At 41.0% G+C, this 27049-nt stretch overlaps 1 protein-coding gene across 1 annotated transcript in view; it reads right to left on the minus strand.

Moving 5' to 3' along the window:
- Nucleotides 1–3443: 3443 nt before the first annotated feature.
- LOC129243425 (protein Shroom-like) overlaps nt 3444–27049 on the minus strand; it is an 82263-nt gene continuing 58657 nt past the window's right edge. Inside the window, exons 5-8 of the mRNA XM_054880411.1 lie at nt 14905–15203; nt 6284–7256; nt 4272–6197; nt 3444–3708 (exon numbers count right to left, since the gene is read on the minus strand). Coding sequence (XP_054736386.1) covers nt 3444–3708; nt 4272–6197; nt 6284–7256; nt 14905–15203 — 3463 coding nt within the window. The remainder of the gene's footprint in view (nt 3709–4271; nt 6198–6283; nt 7257–14904; nt 15204–27049) is intronic.

Here is a 27049-nt window from a genome sequence, read left to right on the forward strand (position 1 = left end):
TTGTGTGGATTTCATGTTGTTGAAATTCAAGCCATTTACTCTAAATCTTTGCAGCCTCGGTAGTCCAGCGTAAGTGCATTAGCCTGCCATCCCAGAGGTTGTGGGTTCCAATCAAACGTAAAGCACGGTCCTCGCACTTTTCCAAATTTACCTACTTTCCCTGTTTCTAAAAAAAAACAAAAAATCTCATTCCTCAACCCCAAAACCTTACCCTTTTCATCCTTACTCCCGTAGAATAGTCTGCGCATTATTTGCATTGGACGGCTAAAACAAGCAAAAACAAAGAAAAAGACACAGCTACACATTGCATCAGTGGCGCCAGCAAGAGAAAGCGGGCAATCGCGGTAATAGCGCAGACACAACAAATTTAGCGAAGTACTCAACCATCTGTGCGATTCTTCTGGCAGAAAAATGTGAAACACAGATGGCGCTTCAAGCAGTAAAGAAGGCGTTTTTCCTAAGCAACGGCAGGTATGCATTCCCCCTATTTAGGACTGGTAGCGCAGGCTAATCACCTACCCTAACAGAAAGCAAAATAGATTAACGAAACCAAGACTGATAGATTAACGAAACCAAGACTGAGTCTTGTCGAGGCCCTAGCTCCCGGGAGGAGTGAACAAGGAAAAAAAATACTCTAAATCTCGTGATGTTCTACGATCATCGTATCATCAGAAGAATAGAATGAGTACTAAAGATGTTTCTTAAATATGCCCTGGGATCTCTACAATTTCTGTCCAATATTTCTCTTATAGCTCTCGCTTGTTATTAATTGGATTTAAGTCGCTTGAGTGCAGAAAGACGATTCTATTGCTTTTTTTTTGTGTGTTTAATTTAACATATCGCAGACGATGTCACAATGAGCTGTATGAGCTCTACGGCGACATAGACATAGCGCAGCGAATAAACGAAGGCCTCCTCCTCTGCTTTCGAAGGATCTGGTTGAGAAGGACTTGGCTTTACTTGGTGTGTCCAACTGACGGCGGTTAATATGAGAAAGAAACGACTGGCGCGCTTTGTTAAACTCGGCCAAAATCGCGTAAGCGATTATCGCGCCAATTAAGAAGTAGAGAAGAATTTCATTCAAGGTGACATTGATTGTGCGTTTATTTTGCAACGCATTAACTTTCTTATTCCGGCGAGAACTTTATCTCAAGATATTCAAAACGAGTTTTGAGTTCATTGCACCTATTAGTCGAACTCTGCGGGAATTTCAAGACATCCCGAATACCATATCGTTAGATTTTTCAATAGCTAGGTAGGTGAAATGGTTGAAGTGCCGGTCTGTCACTCCTCAAGTAGGACTGAAGCGCCGTTTTGATACCATTTTGAGACCTCAAACAGGCAGTTATCTACAGCCAGCCATGGAGCTCCACCTTTTCTGCGCTTTCCTGAGAAATTATTTGCGCAGTTCCCCTTTAACAACTGTCAGAGGGATGCCGATGACCGGGTAGGAGGTCTCTGAGGCCAATTCAGTCCCCTTCCTGTCAAGCTCATCAGGAATTTCATTTTCCTCTATGCTCCTATGTCCTCGAGCCCAGCTCAGAGAAATGTTACTAGCGCACCCAAGGGATTTGATCTCCTCCTTACAGGAGTTTAATAATTTCGTTCTGCACTATGGCGTCGTCAGAGCCTTACTCACTCGCTCCCGCGTTCCCTAAGCATTCTGCATGTCTTCAGGATCGCAAAGACTTATGCCTGAAAAACACTCGTCAGTTTTAAGGAAATAGATTAATTGGCTGATTTAGAGACTCCCGATTCCAGTCGAAGAAAGATTCAGCATTCCTAGCAAATGGCAGCGAACGGATCTGAATGAATCGTGATAACTTTGTTCAAATTTAAAAAGTGAATATGGGTCTCTTATGAGATTGGAAAAGGGTACTAGGTTGTTGGCTATAGAGCGAAAGATTTTAAGCGCTTCATAATCATTACTCTAAGAGTAGTTAATGCCGATGAATTGGCCAACTATGGATCAGCGGTTCCTCCACAAGAGCCAGAGCCAAAAATCGAAATCAGTTCCGCAGGAATCATGAATTGGATCAGCCTTTATGTAGGTAATCTACATAAAGAGCGATGGTCCAGTCTAGAGAGCTGCAGAACTGCAAAGGGTTCTGTGACAAATCCGAACAGAATACTGTCAAACTTTCTACTAAAACTTGGATGGAAAGACATTCGGTTGATGGTCGGTACTATTACGGGACACAGCCCGTATTCAGCATATGACCTCGATTGGAATCATTGAGAACCCGATGTGCCTGTCTTGCTTAGAGGAGGCGGATAGCAGTGGGCTCTTTCTCTGTGAGTGTCCAGCCTTTGCTTGAGCAAGGCTGCGAGTTTCGGGTTCCAATGTCATGAGAATGAGTAATATTTCATGAGAATGAGTAATAGTTCTCTAAAACTGCAGGGCACTTACAGATTTACCAAAGAATCGGGAAAATTTTCAGAGGACTAACTACCTTTATCTCTGTCTCTATTCTTTCCTATCTCTTTCTCTGATACTTTTCTCGTTTCCTCCTTGACTATCCTCTTACAATGCGCTTTTTAGCCTGAGCAAATTTCTTGGTGCTCCTTGGCTCGACCAATTCAAATTTCAATTTCAAGAGTAGTTAAGATGGAAAACTTAACGCCTCTTTATTGAGGCGCCTGTTTGACACGGCCTAAATCTGTTGAAATAATTAACCGCCGATAACTTAATATTTTATATTTGATTACTGACTTTCTTCTTTTCTTTTATAAATCTTCGAAAGCCTTCAGTAAATCAATTTGCCAGCGCAAAGAAATATCTACAAGTGCAGCTCAAGCGCCAGGTTCTTTCTCATATCTTCGCTCCTTTTTCATGCTTACTCATCCCACAGTTCCCCGCCAGAATTCTTATCAGGCAAATTGAATTCTTCGGCATAGCCGCTTGACCTCAAAAAATCCCAGCAAAAGTAACAGCTACTTTTCAGGTAAATTTACAAATGTTCCCGTTAAATCGGATTGAATGACAGCTTACAAGCTGAGTCACTAACTCGTTGGCACAGGCTGGAAAGACCTTGCGCGACAGCACATGTGGATGTGACTATGTGACTACCTACACACATTCGTATTGACACCTACTTAAATTTCGCAAGTATTCCGTTACGAGGCACTTCATCAAAAATACCAAAATGTAACAATAAATTCAAATGCAGCATTAAATAAAAAAAGGATCAATAAAATCCGTATGACAAACGGTAAACAAACAAACGGATGTGAAGTTGAAGAAATCGAAGCCAGAAGGAGAAGCAGAGAGAAACCGCGAGTGAGTGAATACGAAAACGTAAAGAGGCCTGAATTTGCATTTCGTGTATTTGTAGCATGGAATGCAATAAAAAAGAAAGCATATAAAGTTCGCTTTACATACAACAACAACAACAACACTGCAGTCAAATGTGTGAGCCAATAATTACAACGCCACACAACATTTAACACCAACGCGCAGGCGGACGAAGGCGGAATGTGATTGTGAACGCTGCGCGCGATATTGGCAGCCTGGTGGTGGGTCTTTGGCAGCCAATCACTGCTGCTGGCCTGAGCCGGTGTGCTACGGCTTGAACTGGACCAAATTCCAGGCAGTCGAGCTGTGAGCAAACACGTAGGGGAGTGTTGCCCGAAATGGTTGGCACTGGTAAAGAGGCACTGAAGGCTATTCGTGTGGTGGGATGTTGGTGATCGCGAGCGCGCACATTCCTGTCAATAAAATGCGATTGCATTGCAATGTGTCCGCATTGCTGCGAGCTATTAGTTGACTTACATAACCGATGGAAAAGCAAGAAAGAAATAGGCGAAAAAAAAATAACAACAACTTTAAGGCAGAAACAGCGAGAACAGCACACAATGCGTTTTGATAGCAGTGACGTTTGTGCGGCTATGCAGCCACCAACTGCCACTTTGACCTCAAACAGCACGAGGAACTGGAAAAACGCCAATGTCGACCGCCTAGCTGGCTGTCTCAAGCGCACAAATCAGTTCTGTTGCGCATTTGTGTGCAACTCTGATAACCTGCGAATATTCTGAATCACGCCGGCGGTCAGTGAAATGCACACCGCCATACAGCGGCTATCGCGTGGCAGCGCTAACAGTATTCGCATTGCAGCCAGCCAACGCGCACACTTTAAATGCCACCCAACATTTTTGACAGCGAGTTGATAGCACAGCGCGTGCATTTCTATACTTTTTCACATATAACTTTTTCACACAGCTTTCAAAACTTAGCCAAAAGAAATTTATATTTTTTATGCTAGCCCACTTACCTTGCTTTACCGCTGATGTTATTCTGGCTGTTGTTATTCACTGACGTCTGATTTGGCATGCAGCGCGGCATTAATGGAGGCGGCGGTGGCGGTGGCGAAGACTTCAGTATAGCGTTCGTGCTTGCCGGCGATTTGCTGCTGCCCAACTGCTGTGGCGGCTGCTGCACATTCTCCATAATCGGCGGCGGCACATTGAAGCTGCTCACCGCGGGATTGTGCGGTCGTTTACGATTGGCTGACAGCTTTGGATTTGCTGCGCTCGCCATTGCAGACTGCGTTGATGGCGGTGGTGGCGAATGTTGCTGCGTCTGCGGCATGCCACCGTTCAATAGCAGCTTGGCGGTCAGCTGTTGTGCGTGTTGGTGCTGCTGCTGCTGCTGTTGACGCACTGCATGCAGCGCGTCAATGTTATTTGGCTTCTTCGGTATGAGCGGCGGCACTTTTGCGGCTGATTGTGATGATGACATCTCGGAACCAGTGCGATTGAAGTACGCTTTACGCGATGAAGAACCGGCGAAGCTATTGCGCCGATTGGGCGAGGGTGCTTTCGGTAGCAATTCACAACTGGTGTTCATCGACGCATTCAGGTCATAGTACTGCTGCAGCTGTTGCTGCTGCTGTTGTTGTTGTTGTTGTTGTTGGTATTGATGGCGTTGTTGTTGCAGCAGCTCAGGTGGTGGCGGTGGCAATGGCTCGTCAGCGAGTTGCGTATCCAAGTCCGCACTGGGTGGCAATGGCGGCAAATCAGGTGAAGGCACACGCAGGTTCGGATTCTTTGGCGGTCGTTCGGGCACCCAACCGGGTTCAATGGCGGCCGCCGGCAAAGGCAGCGCTGGATTGTAGTATTGTGGCGCATAGTTGGGTGGTCGCGCATGTTGATGTGGATGATGTTGCTGATGCGCCAAAGCAGCCGCTTGCTGTAGCAGCGCTTTCTCACGCATAGCAGCCGCATACTCGGCGGCGGAGGAAGTGCGACGAGTGGGTAGTAGATTGGTGGGACGTGCACCACGTGGTGGTGGTGGTGGCGGTGGCATGCCACAGTCATTGAAGGAGGACTTTTCAGAGCTAGAAATGTTCTTCACGGATTGCGCGGCGAGTTTCTCTTGCGTTGCGCGCGTATACTGATCACGAAATTCTGCATAATCTGAGGCGGAAGAGGAGCGTCGCAACAGTGTGTGTGGCATGAGTGAGCGCGAACGTGGCGGCGGCGGCGGTGGCGCAGGCGAGGGCGGCTTTGTAACCAGGGCGCTGTAACTGCTAGCTGTGCCGACGGTACCGCCTAATGGCACTGAGGTGAATGCGGTGCGCTCGCTATTGCTGCCATGGCTACTGGTGTGCTTCTCTGGTGGTGGTGGCGGCGGCGGTGCGCACAAACGCATAGGCAGCTGTTGTGAGGATGTTTGTTGCTGAAAAACGCCGCCAGTCATGTGATTGTGCTGCGCACCATAGGAGTTTGGCAGCGAGCTGCGCATGATTTGATGTTGCGTGGCAGATTCTTTCATGTTCGACTGATAGGAATGCGGACGTAAAAGTGCTTGATGTGCTGCGGACGATGTGTGATGCGATGACTGTGACGGCGAATGTTGCTGTTGTTGCAGTTGTTGTTGTTGCGGTGGTGAATGTTGCTGTTGTTGTTGCTGATGGTGGTGCTGCGCATGCGCACTAAGTGGCTGATATATTTTTTGCGACTGACCATGTTCTTTGGCATGTTGCTGTTGTTGTTGTTGTTGTCGCTCAAAATACGATTGCACGGCATTCTTTTGGAATGCTTTCAGCGCTGGATTTGAGACGCGATGCGTTTTGCTTGGATCCATATAGGTGTACTTCTGTGGCTGTGGTTCATTGTTAGTGCGCTCGAAATCGTTAATCAGCTCAGCGACAGATTGCCAACTCGGCTGGGGTGGGCTGGTTGGCGATGCCAAGTACCTTAAACGAGGAGCAGAGATAGAGAAAGAAAAAATGGAGTATTAACTTTGAACTCTACAACAAAAAAGAGACATATTGAAACTTACTTTGCTGCTAATGTCGCTGACCCTGGCGGCTGCGGCGCCTGTTTTAGCGGCAGCTGTGGCTTCTGTTGCTGTTGCTGTGACGGTTTCGGCAAGCCCGCGCTATACTGCGGTTTGGGATGCAGCACAAATTGCGAGGTGTTGTTGTGCACCTTCTCAGTGTAGGTGCTCACCGGAAAAAGCCGATGATTGCTACGATAGGATTGTGGCAGCAACGCGGATGCCGAAGACACTGCCGACGCTAACGAAGTCGTGGATGCGTTGAGCTGAGAATTGGTGCTGCCAGGCGAATGCGCCGAGCCAACCGCGCCAACAGCAATAACTTCCACAATTGAATTGGATACACCGCTGCTGCTGCTGCTGCCGCTGGCGTTTGGACTTGTTGCTAAGGCAGACATTTGTGACGCAGGCGCGGTGTGCGTTTCCGCTTCCGGCTCCTCTTGCGTCATTGTCACAGATATGCTTGTGTTTTGTGTTAGTGATGGCGCTGAATTTGGCGCATCAGCCAGCGTTGCCGCCAGCGGCGACGTCTTCGCACTGAGCGCGCTAAGTTGGCCACTATCGGCACTGCTCGCACTCAAGGAACTATTTAACGCCTCCATTTGTGGTGAAACGGCCAGTAATTTATGCGACAATGATTGTGGTTGCTGGCGCACCGCATACTGGGGATGTGGCTGATAGGGATGCATGGCAGCGGTGGCGTGTACAGGCGGGTAGCTGGGGCTATGACGATGATTGGGTAGCAACGCGGCTCTTTGAGGCGCCAGTCGTGTGGGCGAATGTGTGCATTCTGACGCGGACAACGTTGGACTGATCTGTTTGGACGCGCTGGGCGAGTGCTGTTGCGGCGACGACAACAACGACTGTTGCTGCTGCTGCTGTTGGTGCTCGTCATGCAGATACAATACGCTTTCGCTATGATGCCGTTTCGGGGTCAACACGCGCGAACTATGCACAATCAGCTGGGACGAGGAAACTGCAAAGAACCAAAAAAAAAAAAAAAATAAAGATAGATTAACTTTAAAAGAAAACCAACAAAAAAAATTCAAATGAGTGCAACTGAGATAAATCAAAGAACGCTTGCAGCGGCGTGCGCCCCTCAAAAAAGGTGAATGAAAATGAATTGCAAATCTATAAAATGATCCTTGAACCAACTGCGCAAATCAACAACATATAAATCACATATACAGCCTGCAGCGGCGCGTTCGACAATCGCCTTCATTACCGGCATCCAGTCAATCGCCTCATTGCCGGTCGTCGCTGCCACTGCCGCTAGTGGCCACTGGCTGTGGTCATTGAGGAGCCGCTTAGCGGCCAATATTCGTCGAAAGCCTGTGGTAGACGTTAGCGGTGCGAGGGGTGTGTGGCTTGTAGCGCGTATGATTAAGCGGTTGCAAGTGGTGGACAAGCAGCTATCCATACGCTTGCATGCCGCTCACATTTGCAACCTTCCCTTAACGGCCTACTCGTCGAGCTCCTGTGCAAACAAGGTGTCAAATCAGGCGCACCAGCAGCTCGGAAAAGAAATATCGCTGTTGCTATTGTCGCATTGCTAGTCAAGTAGCCGGGGAAACTGTAACCAACCAACCAGCTAGCCTGCCAGCCAGCCAGCAGCACATGTATGCATGTGTGTTTGCTAGTTGTCATAGATAAATGGCCACTACATGACACAGTGGCAATGCTGCAATGTGGCAACGCGGCCGCTCTTGCAGTTGCGCTTGTGGCGTTCGCCGTGATTGTGTAATCTAATAGCCAATTCATTTAACGGTTTTGTACTTGATTTTGTTGTCGCCGCCGCCGTTGCTTAGCACATTTTTCCTGTCTCTGTTAGCGGCAGCCCGAGTTCGTGCTTATATTGCAATTATAAAAGATTGCCAAGCAGGCATGGCTGGGTATTAATTTTTTAGAATCTCGTTTTTTTTTTGCATATTTTTTTTGCAATTTATTTTTCTTGTTTTTGTGTTCTTACGCTCGTATGTGCTACTATGCTACATGCCGCACAATCCAAGTACGAGCATAGCATTTTTCGTCGCCTTCGGGCGTGGTGGGAGTTGCTTTGCTGTTGGCCGTCAGCCAGGCTGATACGATTAAATTTGCACCTACTAACTACCCACTTTAGTATGACAAATATCTTGCGGCCAAGCGAAAAAATAAGAAGGTAAACTAAACTTAACTTAGGTTCTGACGTTTTCGAAAGGAAATATAAAGGTTAGAATAATTTTGAACCCAATTAAGGAAACGCAAAAGCTGTAGGCCATGGATTATGTAACTACATATGATTATGGCTTGAAAAAGTTCTGCCAATGCTAAAGTTGAAAAATGAGCGGAAAATCGCAAGTATGTTGAAATTGTTAATTGGTTAAATAGGCCGTTCTAGAAGAATGCGCATGAAAATTTCAATGTGGGCATAGAAACTTGACATTTTCGTAGAGAATTCGCTACTCGGTGCTGGAAAGTTTGCTATAGGTAAAAATAAAAGACAGTCCCAATATCAAAAATGTTTAGTTTTTCTAGAAAAAAGTCTAACGTAAGGTATCGATGGCGGTGAAGAAGCTCAACGCGCCAGTGGTAACCAAGTCAAAACTAACTTTTTTATTTTATTTTATTTACTTTTTCCTCGTTCACTCATCTCGGGACCATAAGGCATCGGCAAGACTCAGTCTTGCTTGGTTTCGTTAATCGGTTTTGATTTCTGACAGGATAGGTGATTAGCCTACCAGTCCGAAGTGGTGAAAATGCCCACCTGTCGTTGTGTCGTTGCTTAGGAACAACGCCTTCTTACTCTTTGAAGCGCCATCTGTGTTTCACATTTTACTGGCAGAAGGATCGGACAGATAGTTGTGGACTTCCCTAAATTTCGTCTGTCTGCGCTATTACCGCGGTAGCCCGCTTCTTTTTGCTGGCGCCACTGATGCAATATGTAACTGTGTGTTTTTCTTTGGAATGGAATTGGAGGATTTTGTTTTTCCAGAATCAGAGAAAGTAGGTAAATTTGGAAAAAGGCAAGGGCCGTTTTTTACGTGGGATTCGAACCCACAACCTCTGGGATGGCAGACTAGTGCACTTACGCTAGACTACCGAGGCCGGTCAACTTTTTTATTTTATATAAATAAAGGGTGGTTAAGTTTCAAGAGCCGGTGTTGATTTTAAATAAAATACAATGTTTTTAGGAAATTATTGTCATTTCTCTTTATTATGGTAATATTGGTATAGCTCAATTACGAATGGAACAAAATATCGGACAAATGGTCGCCGCGGCCTTGGCGGCACACCTCCATCCGATGGTCCAAATTTTCGATGACGTTGAGGCATAATTGAGGTTCTATGCCGTTAATGTGCCGAATTAACTCTTGAATTGTTGCTGCTTTATCGACGTACACCTTTTCTTTCAAATAACCCTAAAGAAAGAAGTTCAACGGAGTCGTTGACGTTTACTTGTGGTTCACATTCAACATCGGCCCTTGAAATTTAACCACCCTTTATTATAAAGTAGATAAAATTGAGAATACTGTGAAGGCCGGACGTGAACAAATTCTGTATAAAATTGTTCTCAATCACTTCCAGAGTTTAGGTGTGGGGCACTCGGCCATAATAATCGTTCGGGGTCCAAATAACCCTGTTGACTATCGTTTGAATGAACCAAAATTAGAAGGTTATTTAGAACTAGAATTCCAACCAGATGTGAATGGGTCGAAAATAAACTTAGTAGGAAAAGCTGCTTACGGTTCTGTACAGATGGCTCAAAGCTTGACGATAAAGTTGGCTTTGGTGTTCACGGTGTAAGAAGACAAAAGTAAGAGTTTCGGTTCGTATTTATAATTACTATGGCGTATTTCAGGCTGAAATTCTAGCCATTAACCATTAACCATCTACCTCTGTCTGGTTGGGCGAAAATGTGACTATATTTGAAGAAGTTTCCGCATCCATTTCATATGGGTGCCAGCGCATAGTGACACACCAGGGAATTTTAAGGCAGAGTAATTAGCGAGAGAGGGCATGACCACTCGCCTCCCCTTGATATGGATATTGTAAGTATACACCTTTCAATTTACATGAGTAGCCATTAACGAAATAAGCTGTTGTCAGAGCTTCTACACCTTATCGGAGTGACTGGTGCGTTGCCAGATCTGTGGTGAATGAAGCCACCATTCGATTTGCCATTGAATCTTTTGGCGGCTACAAGTCCCTCGGACTAAATGGCATTTATCCAGCCATGCTGAAGGAAGACATAGAGTTAGTGACTGCAGCCCTGAAGAAAATCTTCACTGCATGCCTGGAACTGGCTTATATACCATGCTCGTGGAGGATGGTGAGGGTCGCCTTCATCCCTACGGTTGGAAGAGATGACTACACCAGCTCCAAAAGCTTTAGACCTATCAGCATGACCCTTTCATGCTGAAAAGTCTCGAACGGTTAGTGGAGTTGCATATGCGTCAGAAGTCGCTGAAGGTTCACCACCTCTCTCCATTTCAGTATTCCTATCAAAGCAGAAAATCCTGCGAGTCGGCACTGCAAAACCTTGTTGCTAGGATAGAGCAGGCCATCGACAGGAGGGACTAAGCTATGGGCATCTGTTTGGATATAGAGGGGGATTTGACAATGCCACTTTCGACAGTATGTGCAGCTCTGCTAGTAGACACGGCGTAGACCGGGTGCTAGTGAATTGGATTCGTTCCGAAGAATCGTCACGGTGCGGGCGGAGGAGGATTTGCCGGTTAATAGAGGCTGCCGCCAAGGTGGTGAGCTGTCTTCATTGCTCTGGTGCATGGTGATCGGTCCTCTACTCACCACCTTAAATGATGCTGGAGTCTACGCACAAGCATATGCGGACGACGTTACCTGCTTCCTAACGGGCCCTTCGCTTATGAACATCTGGAAAAGTGGAGAAAGCTCTGGATATGATTGACACTTGGTGTTGTGCTAATGAACTATCGGCAAACTCCACCAAAACTGGTATTGCCCTCTTTACCAGAGGGAGGAAGCTTGATGGACTCGTCTTGCCTAAGCTAAAAGGAGTCACAATCCAGTCAAGACTACAATGCACTGTGGCCATCTGTTGCACCGGTGCTTTTCCGACAACTTCAGGCCTCTCACTAAATGTTCTGGTTGGTCTACCACCACTTGATGCTTTCATTCAAGGAGACGCCTTGAAGGTCACCTGTAGGCTGAAATACAATGGGAACTGGTTCGGCCGCTCTTCGGCATTAGAAAACAGAGAAGGCATGGACTTCAATCCAACGATTCTCTACGTGCTCCTTGACTCTATGCCATCAAGAGTAGTCCTTGAAAAGAGATACAGTGTGGTGCTGCCAGAGGCTCAATTATGATCAAACTCTGAAAATGAGCCCGGCAAACACTGTTTTCGCATTTTCACAGATGGCTCCAGGATCGAGCACGGCTCCGCGTTCCTTTAATTGGGGGCTTCTAAAGAAGACAAGAAAGACTGGGTTTTTTGTGCTCTGGCGTTCTGTCATCCAGCTCGCAAAAACGTTAGATGCTTTTTTGTACTAATTCCAATTACCTGAAATGATAACGAATACTGTAATGTCTCGTATAGTAGGCAGTAAGAGCTCGTAAGTCCTATCTATCTGGGTTTAGGAGCCTATTTATTGCTCTTCTAGAAGAAAGGATAAACTGTTTTGCTTGCGTCTGTCCATGACTTCCCATCCGGTCTCTTATGAATGTCTTGCTTTCCTCTCGTTGATAATTTTCTTGATGTGAGCTTTGTTAAGTTCGCAAAAGGGTTTGGCCTATAGGATTTCGATGTAGTGCCCAGTTTCATCTAGGTTATGCCCTGGCATCCATCACAGTAAGACGGCATTCTTTGCTTCCAGGGAATTGAGGACAGTGAAAAATCAGTGGAAAATATCGCTGCAGTGATGCGCTAGCAAAATTAATCGTATATTACGATACGTCAATTTGCAAATCGATCGAAGCGTCGCTAAGCGCATTAATAAGCAGTTACACAGAATTTTTCACTGGCTTGCTGTACCTATTAGATTATAAAACGAAACTGTATGGGGATCCTACTATGAAACTGTCAGGGATTACTGAGCTTAATCTGAGCTGCTAATGACAAAAGTGAGGTTGGAAAAACAGCCTTTTTTTCAAAAATTACAAAAAAAACTGTGATTAAAAATTTTACAAATTTTACATCAAACGGCTTATGAGTTACCCTTTATTCTCCACAAACCCCTACCGCTCTTCTACCTAAACTCAGACCCCTACTCTACCTAAGCAAAATATTCCTATCGTTCTATGTACTTCTAATCCTACACTTTCTCTTTGAGAATTTTGCTATGCAACAACAAAATTTACACAGCAAATGAAGCACAAATGCCCTTAACCATTGCGAACACTCCCAAGAATTTAGATATCCCCTAGTAATCTTCTACCTGCAAATAGTTTCCCACAGTGCCAGCAAAAATAGTCAATTAGAATTTACGTTACTCTGTAAAACAAAGTAAAAGACTAATCGAAACTGTAGCACTTGGTCAGACAAATGAACGAAAACGATTATTGCACGAGCAATGGCTTGCGTCTAATCAAAGAATACCCATTAAAAAACCGTTATTTTAACTTAACAAACTTATCAACAGACCGAATGGTTATACGTTTAGTTATTCTTTTTTTCTCGGCAATTGCTGGTATAATTTTTGCTAAGTAATTTTGAACTTTGTTTAGCGAAATTGGTTTAAGGCGCGGCAGCCGCTTGGTCGGCCTGCAAAGTGGCAAAGAAGGCAAAAATAGTAATTATAGGTATGTAGACGTGTGTGAGTGCCGTGAATGCCGTGATTGCTATGAGAAATGACAAACTCTATTCTGGGCAAACGTAATACGTGATGTAATATCATTGACCTGTGCGAGCGGTTGGAAGTTGTCGAAAAACGTCCAATCATCCTATCGATCAATTTAACGCGGGCGATCGGTGATGGCGATACTTTTAGCTGCTGCAAAAGAGAGTAGGGAAAAAAATCACAGAAAAAAGTGCTAACTTAAAGCAACAAAATTAATTTACAAAATGTTTCAGATTCAATGGATAATAAAATGGAATGTTTGCTTCAGCAAAAAGTTCTTCCCATTTGGTTTTTTTTTGTGTGGTTGTGTTACAAGTTTTTTTGCGCTTCTTCGTGTTGGCGTTCGTATTGGCGCATTCATTCGAGGAGATCATTAATCATGGCGGTCGGCTGGCCGCTGGCAAAAAATATTAGTAAATGAAGAAAATAAGAATTATTGTAAATCTAAACCGTTAAACGATTGAAAAATTGTTTCGACAATCGCCAATAGCTGACGCCGGGGTTGTTGAACACATGTTGATACCATCATAACCTCAAATAAGCGCACGCTTTATTGGTTAATAGGATTTGGCTAAAACGTAAAGGGATTATTCAGATGAAGGGGAAGTGTAAAACCTGGTAGAGTATAACTCTCCTAAGCTTTGGTTATCCATTGAGAGGGAGAGAGAGAGAGAAAGAGAGAGAGAGAGAAAGAGAGAGAGAGAAAGAGAGAGAAAGAGAGAGAGAAAGAAAGAGAGAGAGAGAAAGAGAGAGAAAGAGAGAGAGAGAAAGAGAGAGAGAGAGAGAGGAAGAGTGAGAGAGAGAGCAAAGCAAGTTTCATTTCGATTAATAGGTTAGGTTAGGTTGACCTGGCTGGTTGAAAGCCACCATCCCATGACCTTTAGTGCTACTAGATGGAGATTAACCCTTACGTTTCCCTGTTGTAGGCTTCTTGTAATAAGCCTGCGTCTTTTGCGAATCTAAGTAGGTTATGAAGCTCTAACCCCGAGAGACATTCTAACCTCTCAAATTATAGAGCTCCTAAGCATTTGATTCGGGTTCTAGATAATGCAGGGCAAGAACATAGAAGGTGTCCAAGAGTTCCCCTCTCTTTTCATTGCAAAATCTGCAGCTGTCATTGTTTGTAATTCCCTGATTTTAGATGAAATTTCATATGAGTTTATTGCCTTTATAACCCCTTGACTGTCAACGCATATATTTATGTTGGAGTTGCGCGATGTCCCTGCTAATGCTATTTCTGCAGTCTTTCCTACTGCTAAGACTTCTGCTAGAAAAATACTGCAATGGTCAGGGAGCTTAATTGACCGTCTGATGTCCAGTTCTGCGCAATAAATCGCTGCATCTACTCCGTCCATCATTTTCAAGCCGTATTGGGGCTAGATTTCATACCTCTTTCCAACCCCTCTTCTGCTATTGTTGTTCGGAATCTCTTCACCCAATTGTATTTCGGGATCATATAGTCCGCAATGGACCGATAAGTCATACCTAAACCGGGCACTGCGAAACCCCGGGCACTGAATGCAGTTGATAGAAAAAGTTTTTTCTAATAACGTTTTTTTTCTTACTGTGCGTCTGCCCTTCGCTCGAATCAGGCTTGAGATCTTTGGCACTGATGTGTTAAGAAGCGACCACCTTGGCGCCACAAGATCTACTCAGATTTCAAGTTTTTACCCTCATGACAAGAAAATTAACTAACCGACATTCGGAGGTAATAGAAAAACTCCTATCCGCTGATATAATTTTAGCGGTAACTTTTCTAAAACTGCAGCATTTGTCTTTAATTTCCCCACCCCAATCATCTTACCCTCCACCCTACTCTTAACTTACCCGACTCCGAGATGGCTGAATAGCCAGTAGCATGACTGGCCTCGGACACGTCGCTCATGGACCCCAGCCATTTGAGCGTCTCCGTGGATGAGGTGCTCTCCGAACTATTATTGTGTTGCTGCTGATTGCCGCCGCTGTTGCTACTGCTGCTCCCTGTGACCGTTGCGTCACGACCAATTGTGGAGAGCAGTAGCGGTGTGGGTGAAGGTGCCATCGAGGCGCATGACACAGAGGACAAGTCATTTTGCGACCAATGGTGGGAGGATTGGCGTGACAGCATTTCGCTTTCCTGGCGTAGCCTGTGCAAAAGAAACAAGAAGAGGAAAATCAAATAGAGGGAATAATTAAAAACTTAGAAGTAAAATAAAAAATAAAAAAGAATTAAAAGTAAAATAGCAAATAATACTTAATGCACAAAATTGGCTTTATGAATAATCATGCGAAATTAAAATTAATTAAAATACGAAGATATAATAAAGTGAATGAAATAGAGTGAAAACAAAATGAGCGCGAGAAAAATATAACAGAGGTACAGTGAGTGTCACTGCATATCGTACAACTGTGTTTGTTTGCAATTTTCTATATTTGCTTATTTCGGATAGTTAATTATAAAAGTGCAAGCATTAATCTGCATAAAAATTCAATTTTTTTTTTTAGAAAAATTAAAAAAAAAAAATAAAATTTTTTGGAGTTAAAATTTTTTGAATTTGAAAAAAAAAATTAAAATTTTTTGAATTTGAAAAAAAAAAAATTTAAATTTTTTGAATTTGAAAAAAAAGAATAATTTTTTGGTATTAAAATTTTTTGAATTTGAAAAAAAAAATTAAAATTTTTTGAATTTGAAAAAAAATTAAAATTTCTTGGAATTAAAAGTTTTTTAATTTGAAAAAAAAAATTAAAATTTTTTGAATTTGAAAAAAAAATTAAAATTTTTTGGAATTAAAAATTTTTGAATTTGAAAAAAAAATTAAAATTTTTTGAAATTTTTGTTTGTATTTTTGTGGGTCTATTGTTTTAATGTTGTTTTTGTTTTTTTTTTTTTTGTTTTTGTAAGTCCAGTGTACTATACGCAACATAAAAAAACTCGTTTTATTAAGGGGAGAGCCTCATGTAGAAGCCTAAAAAAATCGCCGTTTTTTTTTGATAATCTGAAAATAGTATCTTAAGAATATACTGTGAAATTTTCATGCCGAAATTCCCAATACTATAGCTTCTACAGGCCACTAACTAGGTAGACAGCGGTCCGCGCGCTCCTGTACCTCAAACTTTAAACTCAATTATCTCGAAACGACTTTTTTAAAAACTGCTCGTGTTGAACTCAAAAAGTTATCGACCGATTTGTTTGAAGTTTGGTGAGGCCTTTCTGTACATAACTATCGAAAGGATAAACCTAAAATTTCAGATATTTCACGTTGATAAATTACTTTTTGGGGGTTAAAAATGTCAATAAAAAAAATAAAATAAATAATTGGCGCGTACACTTCTGTTAGGTATTTGGCCGAGCTCCTCCTCTTATTTGTGGTGTGCGTCTTGATGTTGTTCCACAAATGGAGGGACCTACAGTTTCAAGCCGACTCCGAACGGCAGATATTTTTATGAGGAGCTTTTTCATGGCAGAAATACACTCAGAGGTTTGCCATTGCCTGCCGAGCGACAAAAAATGTTTTTCTTGATTTTGGTGTTTCACCGAGATTCGAACCAACGACCTCTCTGTGAATTCCGAATGGTAATCACGCACCAACCCATTCAGACAAAAATGTCAATAAAGTAGCCCTAAATTCTGACTTTTTTTTTAAAGTCTTATTTTAAAATTAATTTCAGACTCGTTTTTTAATTTTATAGGTTCATCCTTTCCGGTAATATGTTATAAAAAAAACCAATTTCATTTTTTCGTTTCAGATCGATAGAATAAGAGTAATAAATAGAGCAGTTTGGGACCTCGCGCCGTAGGCAGCCGACAAGAAATGATCCTTAGCCGCCATTTTGGAAAAATGAAAAATTTTGATTTTGTACTCTCGAAAGGTTAAATAAAGTTGTGTTAAAACTTCAAAATAATATAATTATTTTATCACCTTTAAAAATATGTTTAAAAAAGACCGATTTTGTAGAAGAGGCTCCCCCCTTAAAAAAAACCGCATTAATTTGTTTTTTTTGTGTGCCCATTTAAGTTTAGCGCGATAGGCGCAAGGTTTAAGTTTCAGTAGGTAGGTAACTGGGTAGATAGAAATGCCGGTCGGTCTCTAGACCAACACACTTAGACCGTTGCCGATCCATTGTGATACCGAACTAGCAGTTAATGTGCTACTCCTCGTGAAACCATCTGGCGTCATTTATATCCCCAAAATCATCAGTATCATTTAAGAACGATGAGTCAAAGTACCTACCATAAACCTAGTGACATACCATGCGTGACAGTAACAGAGAAGGTATCTAACGGACTCTTCTTCATGCTCTTTCTGATATTAGAAATTTAGAAAAAGAATTTCCAAAGCTCCTAACAAAAATTGAGCTTACGTACTTCGAGTTTGTGCCATATTATTATATTAAGGGGACAGATACCTGTAAAATTTCGAAAAAAAAAGTTTTTATAAAATGTTAATATAATTTAAGAATATTTAAAAAAAATTTTAGAAAGTATATTTAAGTATTTCTTATATTATAGATCGTCAACCGTGACGACTCTATTCTTTGCGCTGGGAGAGGTATAGTTACGTTGCCGACCTTTTACTCGTCTCTTGAATCTCTTCACCTTTCCACCTGTCCATTATTGAAAATTTGTATGAGCAGAAGTTTTAAAATATTTTTATTGACAAATTTCAGTGCGAGAAAATTATCCAGTGCTATTAGTGCCGACATTCATTATAATAATATGCATTGTTATAAATTTATTGAGTTTTTTACGGCAAACACCGTTGTTGAACTTTTTGTGTGTCGCGAGTGTAAACAAATAGTGAAATTCGAGGAGGTCGGCAATCGTGAATTGGGTTTCAAAATAGTTTTACTGTGTCGTTGCGGTCGTACTCGAAGGAAGAGGAAAACTCACTCAAGCTCTCATCAACAAATTATCAGTATACTACGGGTTAGTTATTCGTAGAAATGTTGACAGCGTCGAGAATATGAAAAAAGCTGTAATGGCCACCTATTATCATTTGTGCTCCACGCATGAGAAGCCAAGCTATGAGTACTGTCCACCTAGTTCTGACAGCTGATGCAAATGGCAAAAAGCTAAAGCCTCTGGAGAAAATTTTAATCACCCTGCATCACTACATCCAGATATTCAGCAGCACGTAGAGCCAATATTTTTAGATTTATCACGAGATGAATTGCTCGAAAGATGCTAGGGTGGTCACACGCAAAACGCAAATGAGAGTTTCAACTCTACCGTTTGGCGTCTCGCTCCAAATCACCTACCTCCGGGGACAAAAATTATTGAAATGGTCTCATACATTGCTGTTGGGTTATTCAATGAAGGATATACATCGATTTTAGAAACAATGAACTCCTCAAGTATAATAATTGGCCGAAAAACTGGATGAAAAGAGAGTGATTCAAGGGAATCGGCTCAGCTCATTAGCCACTAAAGGAGCTCGTAAAGCACGTCAACAGACACTAATTGAACAGAATGAGTTCTACGAGGTTTCAGGAGGACAATTATATGGCGCTGGAATTGCTGATTAATCGGTAAGTCACAACAATCATTGAATTTTCATGTATTCAAACTTTAGAAGCGTTTTTCTCAAAACTATATTTTTCGAATAGGCCTACACGATAACTCGAAAAGTTATTGACCGATCTCCGGGAAATTTTGTGCACATCTTTTTTATGATATTACTTTCTATGTGAAAATTTTTCGAAAAAATAATTTTTTCGTAGCAAAAATAGTAGGAAAACTCGCCCCAAAATTCATATTTTTTAAAGCATTTTATTCCGCAATTTTTTCCCCCATTTTTGTTTAATTATGACATTAATAAACAAAAACAATTTTTGGTTTTTTTGTATTCAGGTCACTGACGCCGATGCTACAGTGCCCCCCAATTGAGAAGCCCCGCTGCGACCTTCCTGGAACAATTGAGTGTAAATCCGTCATTTTAAGTGATACAAATAGAAAAAAGTTGATTATATTATTTTAATATATAAATAAACTGTGTGCCAATTATGAAAAAAATATATTGACTTCTTCATTTTAAATAATTTTAATGAAAATCAGGGAAAATATGGCCGTTTACAGGTATCTGTCCCCTTAAAATTGAAGGATATAAAAAATGGCACATACAAAAAAATTCTAACAACTTTTGAGGAATTTTTCCTATACTTTTTTTACTCCGTGGCTCTGGTGTAAAATATTTTTGTTATAAAACAAACCATATTTTCGTTATAAATGAAGAAAAAAAATAAACCTTGAAAACTAATTCATGTGCGATTTTCAGTGTCACTCAGTGTAGAGCTAAACAAATTTCACATACACACGAACCCGACGAGCTCTTTTGCGCGCGCACACATTCAACGCTCACATGCAGCCACGGGCAATTGAGTTTTATAATCCAAAGTAAAAAGTAGAGTATAACAATATTTTAACGATTTTTTAAGCAGTCAACGCGGAACTGAACAAATGTCTAGCCAAAAAATAAGTTGAAAAAAACAAACAAAAAAAATTTTATTGAAAATAAAAGGAAACAACTGATGTATTTTTTAAGAACGAGCCATTAAAATGGTTTTAGTTTATATGTGTTTTGACGGCAACATAATAAAATCACATAAGTAGTAAATCACATAGCCACTTTGTCAGCTATTCAGTCTGTCAGTCAGTCAGCCAGTCCGTTTGTTAGTCAGTCAGCAACCAGTCAACCAGTTAGTGACTTAAGCTGTGTGTATCGGCTGTTCGATCTGCTTCCACATGATTTGATTGGTTTTAACCCCAAGGCGTCGTCAGTGCCAATAATCAATTGTGGTTTAAAACATACGTCATATTTATATAAATAAATAAATACATACATACATGCAAACTCATATACTTGTAAAGTAGTGCCAGACATGCATAGCTACGCTCGCATTAAAAAAATGTATTTATTATGTTTGCCACTGCGCCAATAATCGCATGTGTTGATGTTTAGATATGGGCTTGTTCAAGTGTATTTGCTCTGAAGGCTGCTCACGAATATAATTTTTGCCCCAATTGACAGGCGCGCAAACCTATTGACATAAAGACAGCTGGTTAGACAGGCGACCAGCTTAACATAAAATTTAATGAAGTGTGTTTATGTAGCGCTGACTTTTGACAGGACTCCGGTACATACAAACAGCGCGAATAAATAATAATTTCCAGAGGCAAATCTATCGACTATGGAATGGAAGTGGAAACTACGAAATTTTTAAATAGATTAACATAATACATACAGTCACTCACAGCTTATTTGATACAGATATATATTATTTTTTTGTAAAGTGTTCTATATCTCATACCAAGTTGGGTTTGGTATTCACGCAAAACTAATACGGCTGTGTAAGATGACGTTGCGCGCTACCACAAGCGCCGTCAGAATTGGAAGTAACCTCTGCGAGCCGTTCGATACGAAGCGAGGTTTCAGACAAGGCGAATCTCTACTCTAATCTCTTGCTGGAAAAAATCTTTTGCGCTGAAGAGCTGATATGCAATGGTACTATCTTCCACAAGAGTAGTATGCTGCTAGCTTACGGATATGCCGTTGACATCATTGCATCGTCATTATCGGCGAAACCAATCGCGCTGTATTGCGGCATACTCCAGTTTAAAGAGAGAGGCGAGCAATGTGGGTCTTGCGGTGAATGAGGGTAAAACAAAGTACCTGCTGTCAACACACAGTGAGTCTTCACGTCTTGGACAATATTTCAGTGTTGACGACCAACAATTCGAAGTTGTGAAGGACTTTGTCTACCTTGGGACCAGTATTAATAACAGTAATGACGTCAGCCTGGAGATCAAATGGAGAATAAGTCTTGCCAGTGATACTTTGGGCTCAGTAGGCAACTGAGAAGTAGAGCTCGCTCTCGAAGGACTAAGCTGGCACTCTGCAAAACGCTCAACATTCCCGTCCTAATATATGGCGCAGAAGCATGGACGATGTTAGCAGCGGATGAAAAAGTTCTGGGAGCCTTCAAGAGAAAAATTCTACGTAAGATCTTTGACCCCCTCCGTGTTAGTGAGGAGTACCGCGTACAGTGAAACAGCGAGTTGTATGAGCTATATAGGGACATGTACATAGTTAAGTGTGTAAAAATACGGCAGCTACGCTGGTTTGGACATGCCACCCGTATGAAAGAGGTCGCTCCAGCGAATCCGGCGAATTTACGACACAGTACCCTAAAAAGGAAGGCGTGGAAGAGGAAGGCCACATCTCCGTTGGAAAGACCAAGCGCTGCAAGACCTGTCTTCATTTCCAACTGGCACCAACGAGCGCAGGACAGAAACAGCTGGCGCGTCATTTTGGATTCGATTGTAGCGCGACATAAGTAAGTAATTAAGTTATATATTATATTATATTTCATAATATTATATTTTTCGAATATGGAAAAGCAGAGCAAGCAGATATTTTCTTTATTTTATTTTATTTTTCAATTTAAAATACAAGAAAGTGACCACCCATTTCAGTGTAATGCAAAATAAATAAAAAATCACAGAGAATTCACGCCGTAGCTTAAATGATGCAGTTAGAGCTCCCTTGAGCTTTTTATTTCTAACTTTTAAAATTTGAAGGTATTTAACACTTTGTTGGACATTCTTTATTATGAATTACAAGTCTTTATTATCAATTGAAGTCTACATGGCATATATTAGGTTAGGTTTGGCAGCCGTATCGCACATTGAGACAGCGATGCCACTTAGACCACGAAATGGGTCCGTTGTGCGTCGCAAGGGCTGGGCTACATTTCCCCTTCCCATATTGGACGGTCCTGAGCTTTGGACAATGCGTAAAAGGTTGTTGATATCTAAAGGGCATAGATTATCTATATTCATCAAGAAGTAGCATCTAAAATATGGGTTCCTGCTTCTGGCTAGAGCCGGGCATATGTACAAAAGGTGTTGAATTTTTTTCCAACTCCTTCCCATTCCTGCAGCTGCGACGGAAATCATGCACGTTACTGACTAAGCTCCTTGCATGATTTCCTATGAGGGCCCCTACTAAGGTCCTAATTTGAAATCTATTCAATCTTGTAATATTCTTGGACAGACGTAGATTTAGCCTTGCCCATGTTTGCCTAGCAATTTCACAGGTATTGACACTCATCCAGCTTTGATTTACAGAACTGATTAGTGCGTCCATAACAAGAAGCTTACAAGTTGCGAGAGGTACCCCCATAAAATTACTTATGTTTGGCTTATAGGTACCTTCTCTTGCAAGTTGGTCAGCCCTACGGTTCTCTGGTATATCTTTGTGGCGCGAAACCCAGCATAAGATTATACGATATTGTTTGGTCATCTCATTAAGCGATTGGCGACAATGTAAGACACCCCTTGATGTTATTTGAAATGCATCCAGCGTCCGCAGGGCAACTTGGTTGTCTGAAAGTGGCATGGAGTCAATCAATTTTTTTGTGCGTTCACTCTTCAGGTAACGCCTTTTTAAGATCAGATTTGTTATGGATGCCATATTTTCTTCTGGCTGTTTTCAAAACCGACCACAAATGTTTGATGACGTTCAAATTCGGTGATTGTGCAGGAGTTTCAACAGTTGTGCCTTGTGCATTGGCTGGTTATACTTAAATAATCATATTTAATAAAGTATTGATTATTAATATTTCAATTTATCCCGAGTATAGTAGAATTTCAGCAAACTCCGTAGTTGAGTGCTTTGTACGTGACTATTATTCGGTTATTCTCTGTTATTCTCTTTCAAAAAAGACGCCTAGATGTCAGTAGTGAATAATTCCTAGACGGTACTTTTTTTTTGTGTCATTTTTGATATTTGATAAAATTATTAAAACTTAATATGAAAAAGAAAAGCATATCGCAAAATCCGTGACTTTATTGGTGGAAATAATCATCCAAATGAGTCGACAATTCAGAGATTGGTGAAAAAATTTGAGGAAACTGGTTCTATCAAAGATAAAAAAAGGACTGGCAGACCAAAAACTCGACGTTTTCTTGAGAATATTGCTGCTGTAGCGCAAAGTGTTGCTAAGCAACCTTCAACATCGACGATATGTTGACGTTCTCAACAATTAGATATTCATGAAGCGACTGTTTGACGGATCTTACAATATTTAATTAACACACGAATCTATGGCAATAGATCACCATCAGCAGAGAAATTTCGTGAGTTGGTTCAATGACTATGATGCTGGTTTTCCGCGCAAACTCATTTATAGTGATGAAGCTCATTTCATTATGGCTGAATTTGTTAACACACAAAATTGCTGCATCTGGCTACCCTCAAGTAATTTCAACAAAAATAACTACATCCACTAAAAAGTACTGTTTGATGTGAAATAATACACCCGTTTTGCTCGAAGATGAAAACGAAAGAGCTCAATAGGCTTTCGCTATAGACAACTGGTTGAAGACAAACCGGAGCTTGAAAAAGACACAGCCATAGACGAACTTTACATACAACAGATTGGAGTCACAAGACACATGACACTGGAAACTCGTGCATTACGAGCTAAGTTCCCGGTCGATTAATTTCACGTAATTGTGACATAAACTGGCCACCTCAATAAACTACTTTTTGTGAGGTTTTTTGAAAAGTAAGGTCTATAAGAATAAGCCAACAACAATTCCAGAGTTCAAACACAACATTCGGGTCGAGATTGCTGAGCTCAATGCGATAAATTATGAGTGAGTCTTTCAAAGTTTTAGTTCTCAGATAACAGCCTGTAGGCGTGCCATGGTGGACATTTGTTCCAATTGTTCTTCTTCTTTTTTTTACTTGCTATTCGTAAGGAATGTAAGCGTTTATACAATTTAAAAGCTATACAATTTTTTTTTTGTTTTTTTTTTTTTTAATTTAAATTTTAAACTTTATGTTCCTCAACCAAGAAAACTGCTTACGCCTGAAACCTCTTCTTCCTTCAGTCTTGGCCTGCAATATGAGTTGTAACAGTTCATATTTCGGCTTTCTCTTCGCAGCACTTCTTCTTTAGAAACGCGGTCGGTCCATGGTATCTTGAGCAATCTCCGGAGCAGCTGCATTTCAAATGCTTCCAGTCTATTCATGTCGGAGAGTTTTATGACCATACATCGCATTTTATGAAGCACATTTTTAGTTGAAGATTGAAAGTCGCGATATTTTAGGACATTGAAATATTTAAAAAATGCGTATCGTGCCATTTCGATGTGACATCTTATTTCTGTTGAGGCATTCCAGTTTTCGTTGAGAAGGCAACTAAGGTATCTACATTTATTTACTCTTTCTACAGGAGCATTGTTGATTGCTAAATAAGTGTTGTTGTATTCATTTTATTTATTATTATTTTATTTATTTTTGTTTGCTGTTGTTGATTTTGAGGCCGTTTAGTTGACTGTGCATTTCAACTTTGTCGATCAGTTTTTTGAAGTTTTTGTAACATAGTAGAGGTGTATCGTCGGCGTACCTGATGTTGTTTATAATGACGCCATTTACTTTGATACCATCCTCAATGTTTTCTAATGATTCCTGAAATATTCTTTCGGAGTAAATATTAAAGAGCACTGAAGAGAGTATGCAGCCTTGTCGAACACCTTTCGAAATCGGTATGTCTTCAGTGTGGTCACCATCAACTACAATATACGCTATTTGGTGGTAATATTCAATTGCTTGGATATCCTTTTCATCGATATTCAGACAAACTTAAAATATTGAACAATTTGTCATGCTGCACAGTGCCAAATACTTTTTCGTGGTCTATGAAACATATAAAGAAATCTTTTTGTACATCTCTACAATATAATTGTTAAGAGCCGTATTTTGGGTATAAACCTGAAAGGATCTAAATTTGTATGTGTTTTATTCTAAAACAACATTCAGGCCCATCTCTTGAAAGGTTCCAGGTTCATCCTTTACTTATACCTGAAATAAAACAATTATGCTTTTCTAAAGCTGTAACCCCTAAGCATGTGTTGGGGGACGTCCAAGCGCAATTGTGAAGTGAAAAAACATCTTTCTTTGAGGTTATTTGAAAGAAAAGGTGTACGATAAGCCAGCAATAATTCAAGAGCTAAAGAATGAGATAATTCGACACATTAACGGCATAGAACCTCAATTATGTCTCAGCGTCATCGAAAATTTTGACCATCGGATGGAGGTGTGCCGCCGAGACCGCGGCGGCCATTTGGCCGATATTTTGTTCCATACGTAATTGAACCATACCAATATTATCGTAATAAAGAGAAATGACAATAATTTCCTAAAAAAATTGTATTTTATTCAAAATCAACACCCGCCCTTGAAACTTAACCACCAGAAACCAGCTCGAACGCGTTCGAAGTGCAGCAAAACAAACTTGAATTTTACGCTTTTAAGCAAAAAATGTGGCATGCGATTTCCAAGCATGAGAAAGTGTTAATAAATACTTTAATACGAAAATTGAGTCCACTTAATTTGCGGAAGAATTTCAATTGCAAACATCACAATACATTTTTTTTTGGTGTTTTCTTTTGTAAATTTATATAAATATGGGTTTCAATTATTATTTTTTTTTTCCGGTTTCTTTCAATTCAGTTTTTATATTACAATACACAATAAGTATGTTAACAACTATAATTACAGCGCATTGTTTGCGCAGAAGAGGCCAGCAAAACGCCAAGAAGGCAAACAGTAAAAATCAATAAATGGAAAGACGGAAAAAATTTATAAAAATATTATTGTATATTGCGCAAAAATAGCAAAAATAATAATATAAAATATAAATGAAAAAAAAAAGCCATTAACTAGACTTCAATAACGCACACTCGACATCATCGAGTGTGGTGAACACTCAGCGCAGTTTGTGGTGGCTTGGGTGAGTTGCTGTGGAATGATCGGTAGCCGCTAAGACTCTATTAAATATAGCAGCACATTTAAATATCATTTACGTACATAAATAAAATGTATAATATTAAAGCAATTATTACTCAGTGTGAATAAGAGAAATCAGTGTAGGTTTGCTTTGTTGTTGTATGAGGTGTGAAAAATGCGAAATAGCTGACATTAGTGGCCGGTTGTGGCGAGACTTAATGACTTGCTGATTAACTCGCTGCGTTCTTTATTCTATTCTACTATTTTTATTAAGTTATTTCCTTAGATATTATTTTTTTTTTTGGATTTTTTTTTAAATTTACTTTGCTCATACAACTGATCGATATTAAGCGCTTTATGTTAGTTTATTTGACAGGTTGCAAGGAAAAAACGCTATCAAAATTAAACAAAGCGTCTTATAAACAAGAGAAATGAATACACAGGGCGTGCCATTGGCTGGTTTCCGTTCACATCACACATTATTTTGACATTAACAGCCAATTTGCGCTGACAGAAATTTAATATCACATTTCCGCGACGCGAAATGGATCACCTAACGCTTGAAAAAATCACTTCTAACTTGTATGCAGTTACTTCTAACTTACATGCTGTGCTGCCGTAGCTTTGCGAATTTAAAAACCATATTTCTGTGAAGGTAATGCACCTACTACGTAAAGTTAATATACGAGGAGTCTTCAGGAAATAAGGTTAATTTTCATTTTTCTCAAAAAATATTTATTTATTCATCAATTTCTGTGTTATCTCCTTCAAAGTAGTCCCCCTCAGATACAATGCACTTGTGCCAGCGTTTCTTCCAATCCTCGAAGTGGTACTGATATGCACTTTTTGGTATGTCCTTGAGCTCTCTCAGCGATTCGGGTTTTATATACTCAATCGTCGCAAAACGTCTTCCTTTCATGCGTCTCTTCAATCTTGGGAACAGGAAAGAGTTGCAGGGGGCCAAATCTGGTAAATACGGTGGTTGAGGCATGATAACGGTGTTGTTTTTGGCCAAATAATCTCTCACAAGCAAAGGCCACGTGTGGACCGGAAGGCCTTGGGCGAGCTTCTGAGACTGACAAAATATCAGCTCTCTAATCTCGTGGGTTCTCTCAGAGGTCACGATGCGCGCAAGGAATGCATGCTGTGAGACTTGGAATCACCTCGAGTCCTTTTTGCGCTGGATGTATGGAGGA

Source organism: Anastrepha obliqua, chromosome 4, assembly GCF_027943255.1.
Source record: "Anastrepha obliqua isolate idAnaObli1 chromosome 4, idAnaObli1_1.0, whole genome shotgun sequence".
Classification (NCBI taxonomy): Eukaryota; Metazoa; Arthropoda; class Insecta; order Diptera; family Tephritidae; genus Anastrepha; species Anastrepha obliqua.